At 46.7% G+C, this 6,154-nt stretch overlaps 1 protein-coding gene across 1 annotated transcript in view; it reads left to right on the forward strand.

Annotated features, from left to right (window-relative positions):
* POLR3B (RNA polymerase III subunit B) overlaps positions 1-6,154 on the forward strand; it is a 186,349-nt gene that overhangs the window by 76,251 nt on the left and 103,944 nt on the right. The window contains 1 exon segment of the mRNA XM_068278323.1: positions 3,863-4,016. Within this exon segment, the coding sequence (XP_068134424.1) occupies positions 3,863-4,016 (154 nt within the window).

Genomic DNA, 6,154 nt, shown 5'->3' on the forward strand with positions numbered 1-6,154 from the left:
ACTAGGGGGATGTCCTGCTGGGGGGGTCTGATCGCCGCCGCGCTGCTGTGCCTAGCGGGGGGGGCTCCTCAAAGCCCCCCTCCGCAGCACTAGTCCTCCCTCTGCCTCCTTCCCTCCCTCTCCCGTCCCCTGTGTGCGGCGCAGGACGGAAAGCCGTCCTGCGCCGGATAGGATAGGCTTTAGCCTATCAGGTGCCGGCGATCCCCGGCCAATCAGAGGCCGGGGATCGCCGATCTCCTCTACGGCGCTGCTGCTGCGCAGCGCCGTATATATGTAAACACCGGGGAAGATCTTCCCCGTGTGTTTACATTTACCCTGCGAGCTGCGATCGGCGGCTCGCAGGGTGTTCACGGAGACACGCTCCGTGAACTGACATGGAACGGCCGCTCGTACGGAAACCACTTCAGGATTCAGGGGCGTAGTTAAGCGTACGCAGAATCCTGAAGTGGTTAAAGCTGCATACAGTAGGTACAGTAAAGCGTACAGGCAATGAAAAGTATGCTTCCCTGTACCCGGTAACGTGTGCGTTTAGAGGTAACACACTGCAGTCCTGCATTACTATATCGCTACACGTTACAATGCAGCGCTAACGTCGCACTGTGAATAGACATCATTGCGGTGTGGAAAGATGCGTTACAACGCAGCTCCACAACATCCCACTGTGAATGTGGCCTTAAAGGGAATCCGAGGCGGGGTTCTAATAACAAAATCCCCATACAGAGGCTGGGTCTGCCTATAGAGTCCATCCTCTGTTGCTATTTAGATTCCCCTTAAGCCCCCCCCCCCCCCCTGCACTCTGCGAGACCCCATAATTCAGAGCCGCGCTGCCGACACAGAGCGTGTCACAGCCACACAGTATTTACCTCCATAATGCCAGTCTCGCCGCTCCCCCGCCTCCTGCATCGCTCCGGTCCCCGCCCACGTCCCTTCCCTCCCCGCTGATTGGAGGGAAGGGACGCGGGCGGGACCAGAGCGATGCAGGAGGCGGGGGAACAGCCGAGACTGACAGGAGGAGGTAAACACAGCGCGGCTGTGATTTATCGGGTCTCGTTGAGCGCAGGGGGGATTTAGGGGGAATCTAAATAGCAACAGAGGCTGGGCTCTATAGGCAGACCCAGCCTCTGTATGGGGATTTCGTTGTTAGAACCCCACCTCGGGTTCTCTTTAAAGGGAACCTGAAATGAGGATAATAATTTAAAATAAACAAATGTAGCTGCAAATTAATATTACATACTAACCTCACAGTCAGTTCCTCTCAGAAGCTCACCATTTTCTTCTTACAGTGATCCCTTCCAGTTCTGACAATATTGTCAGAACTGAAACATACCAGTTGCTGTCAGTTATATATCAGCAGCTGTCAGTTAAAACTGAATGTGCAAGATAATGTCCATGTTTCCCTATGGCTCAAGTGAGTGATATTACAGTTTAACAGTGTGCTGACCAGCAAGCTGTTATGGGTAATGGCCATTTTTAAAATGGAGGACAGAGAATTCCCTTAAAGAGAACCAGAGATGAAGCACCCTCTTGTATTTTACCTTATAAATCAGTGGGAACATGACAGTAAACACCTAATCTGCTCTTTGTTTCATTGTTCTCTGTTTAATCTGACTGATATCACCTCTGATAAGAATCCCCGACTGAGCACTCAGTCTAGCTTTGCTACGGAAAGATTATAGCTGAGTCTGTCTTCTCTGGTGTCTTTTCAAGCCCAAGCCTGCCCCCTTGTGGCTCTGCTATAATGACTCAGCTATAATTATTCCCTGCAAAGCCAGACTGAATGCTCAGTCCGGGATTCTTATCACAGCTGATAACAGACACTTTTAGCAGTGAGGATGAAACAGAGAGCATGGTAAGTGTTTTCTCTAATGTTCTTACTGATATATATGGTAAAATACACAAGGGTGCTTCGTCTCTGGTTCCCTTTAATCACAGAGGAGCGTGAGAGGAGAAGGAAATTGAGGAGTAGACTACATTGGAGGTAAGTATGACGTGTATATGGTTATTTTGACTTTTTATTTTCAGTTCAGGTTCTCTTTAACCCTCCTGGCGGTAAGCCCGAGCTGAGCTCGGGCTATGCCGCCGGGAGGCACCGGTCAGGCCCCGCTAGGCCGATTTGCATAATTTTTTTTTTTTGCTGCACGCAGCTAGCACTTTGCTAGCTGCGTGCAGTGTCCGATCGCCGCCGCTATCCGTCGCGCCGCAGCCGCCCCCCCCTCAGACCCCGTGCGCTGCCTGGCCAATCAGTGCCAGGCAGCGCCGTAGGGTGGATCGGAGTCCCCTTTGACGTCACGACGTCGATGACGTCGGTGACATCATCCCGCCCCGTCGCCATGGCGACGGGGGAAGCCCTCCAAGAGATCCCGTTCTTTGAACGGGATCTCTTGATCTCCGATCGCCGGCGGCGATCGGAGGGGCTGGGGGGATGCCGCTGAGCAGCGGCTATCATGTAGCGAGACCTCGTCTCGCTACATGGAAAAAAAAAAAAAATTAAAAAAAACGGATTTGCTGCCCCCTGGCGGATTTTGACAAACCGCCAGGAGGGTTAAGCAATGCCAGTTGTCTGGCTGTCCTACTGATCCTCTACCTCTGAGGGCCCGTTTCCACTACAGCGAATCTGCATGTGTTTCCTGCATGCAGATTCGCTTAAGCAATACAAGTGGATGGGACTGTTTCCACTTGTCAGGAATTCTGTGCGGTTTGCTGTGCAGAAAAAGACCTGTCAGAATTTGCATGCCGCACACCCCCACGCGGGTAATGTAATTTAATAGTAAAACCGCAAGCGTTTTTGTCTTGTTGTTTTCCATGCATTTTTGCTTAAAAACCCATGTCAATGATTACCGGCATTGACATGGTTAAAATCGCATACAGCAAACCGCGAGCAAAATCACATGAAAAAACGCATGGAAATGCGAACGAATCCGCACGCGCATACGAATTCGTTGACGCATTTTCCATGACGGAATCGCGCCGCACAAGTGGAAACGGGCCCTAATACTTTTAGTCATAGCCCCTAAACAAGCATGTAGCAGATCAGGTGTTCCTGACATTATTGTCAGATTAGACAAGATTAGCTGCATGCTTGTTTCTGGTGTGATTCAGACATTACTGCAGCCAAATAGATCAGTGCAATTGTCCTGTTGGGGCTTGTTCACACTATGGGCCCATTCACACTTGAGCGTTTTGCTGGCGATTTCGGCAAAAAACGCTCAAGCGCTAGCGCTTTTTAAAACACTAGTGCAATAATACCCTATGGGCCCGTTCTCACTTGGGTGATTTGCGTTAATCGCCGGCGAGTAACGCATATCGCCAAACACAAACCTGTAGCCTGCACCATTTTCAGGCAATTTCCCGGCGATCGCGTTTAGTGCTGTAGAAGCGCTAGTCGCAATCGCGGAAAAATCGATGCAGTGTCCAGTGATTTTTTTTTTTTCCGTGTTAATCATGGAAAAAATCACTCCCGCAAGGTTTTGCGCTTTTGGATGTGAATGGGGCCTAAGGGTGGTTTTGGGTTTTTTTTAAGCACTGGCGAGTTTTAAAATCGCCCTTTGAAGTGCTTGTGCAATGATTCTCTATGAGAGTCCTCAAATATGAGCAGTTTGATTCCGATCCGCTCAGCAAAGTGCTGCCTGTACCATTTTCGGGGACATTTGCCTCAATAGAAGGTTTAGTGAAATCGCAAAGCGATTCTGACATCATGAAGTTAAAAAAAATCGCTCTGCAAAAGTGCTTAGAAAAGCGCTGTACAAAAAAAGAAACCGCGCAGCTAAAAAATATTGCACACAAAGTTGCAAAAAGCCTGCGTCAGCGATTGCGATTTCTGATGTGAACCAAGGCCTAAGTGTCTTCTCTTTTTCTCTGGCAGGAAACATTCTCGGGGTCATCCGGAACCACAAGAAGCTGGTGAACACGTTTCGGCTGATGAGACGGGCAGGCTACATCAATGAGTTCGTCTCCATCTCCACCAACCTGACGGACCGCTGCGTTTACATCTCGTCTGACGGGGGCCGGCTCTGCAGGTCATTATTTTCTCTACAGAAGAGTGGGAGAGAAATAATTAGTCTAAATAATAGCCTCTGCACAATAAGAGCGCTAATCCAGAGGGGGGGTTGTTGTGTGCGCTGCGCGGAGGAGCAGCGCATTCTTGAGAGCCGAGGCGGCTGCCGCGCACTGCTCCTTTCTCCTGCTGCTCTTTAGGGAAAGCACTCTTGACTTTTACATTTGGAATGCCATCTTTTATCTGCCGGTCTCCGCGTGGAAGCGAGTCTACAAAGGGCCACACTTTCTGTTGTGCCTAATAGACGCTTAGAAGTGCTCTTTCTATGGCTCCCTGTTAAGTAACCTGTACTTGTGTCATCATTTCATTGTTTCCAAAGGTTCCCGATTGGATCCTGAGTGGCTTGTTTGGAAATCTCGCTAATATAAGAAATTCAGAAACTATTTTATTTTACCGGCGACAGACGACACGTCTCTCCAATTGCGGTTTCCCTAATCCCAATGTTGCAGATGACCAGCTCATTTAAAGGGAACTTGAAACTAGAAGTACATGGAGGCTGCCATATTTAATTTCCTTTTAAACAATACTGGTTGCATCATGGCAGCCCTGCTGATCTGCAGTAGTGTCTGAATCACACACCAGAAACAAGCATGCAGCTAGTCTTGTCAGTTCTGACAATAATGTCAGAAACACCTGATATGCTGCATGCTTGGTCAGGGGCTCTGGCTAAGTGTATTAGAGGCAGAGGATCAGTAAGATAGCCAGGTAACTGGTATTGCTTAAAAGGAAATAAATATGGCATCCTTCATATTCTTCTCATTACAGTTGTCCTTTCAAGCAAACCTGAACTGAAAATTAAAGTGGACCTGAACTCTTGCACAGGACAGAAGGAAAACCGAGAGAAACGCACCCTGTATGTATTTAGAGAGTTTAGCCTGTCTAATTCCCCTCATCTGTAACTAAGCACACATTGTAATTTGATCTCTCAGCTGTGCCAGCTGGCTGCCACGACAGCGAGGCTAATTGGAAGCACAAGATGTTAACAATATGTCTGCTTCCATGAGAGCAGGATGTAGACACAGTGCAGATTTAGTGCATGATTTGTTTCAGCTGTAACAAAGAAATACTTTTTCTTTAAAGTGTAACTGTCGGGCATAAAATAAAAAATCAATTCTTTATTTATATCTGGTAAACAAGTAATAAGGATGCTAATCAGGCAATCCAAAAGTCAAAATCTCTATTACTTTTCTTGTTGGTAAATGATCATTCCCCAGTTTACCTGACTCTTATTTGGTACACACAAAATTCGGTACACAAAAAGGAAGTTGCAGGGCATGCTGGGTTGTCATCTTTTGCTTCTCTACTTCTACTTCTCTACTAGAGAAGCAAAAAAAGCACAACCCAGCATGCCCTGCAACTTCCTTTTTGTGTAACAAATAAGAGTTAGGTAAACTGGGGAATGATCATTTATCAACAAAAAAAGTAATAGTGATTTTAACTTTTGGATTGCCTGATTAGCATCCTTTATTAATTGTTTACCAGATAAAAATAAAAAAAATGATTTTTGATTTTATGCCGACAGTTACACTTTAAATGTTATTGTGCTGTTGCTTACCTTTTAGAGCAGAGGGGAAGTTCTGAGTTCAGGTTCAGGTTCACATAACCATACACAGGTCATATTTGCCTGCTTTGCGGTCTACTCCTCAATCCCTTTCTCCTATTTCCTGCCCTGTTTGTCCGCTGTGATCGATGAAATGCTCCGTCCTCCATTTTAACTCTTTAGCAGCCAATTTATTAAGAGGCTTGCAAGTGCTCCAGGCCAATTTATTTTAGCACATTGTTTTATTTATTAATTGTTACATTTTCTTTGCTTCTAATTACTGCAGCTGTAATGTGTTTTTATGGCCACTTGTCACTAGGGGGCAGTGTGAGACAGTCACAGAGGACTTCCACTTTCACTTTCTATATTTTCTGATAGTAGTGAGAGATCAAAGCTTTCCAAGAAATTACAGCACAATGATTTCTCCCGACTGAGGTCAAAAGCAACGAGATAACACGATTGAAGCTGCTGATGGGTTAAAAATGGCAATGACCCTGTTAAACTGTAATATCGCCCACTTGGGAGGCATGGACATTACTATATATATATATATATATATA

Source organism: Hyperolius riggenbachi, chromosome 3 (genome assembly GCF_040937935.1).
Source record: "Hyperolius riggenbachi isolate aHypRig1 chromosome 3, aHypRig1.pri, whole genome shotgun sequence".
In the NCBI taxonomy this organism is placed as follows: Eukaryota; Metazoa; Chordata; class Amphibia; order Anura; family Hyperoliidae; genus Hyperolius; species Hyperolius riggenbachi.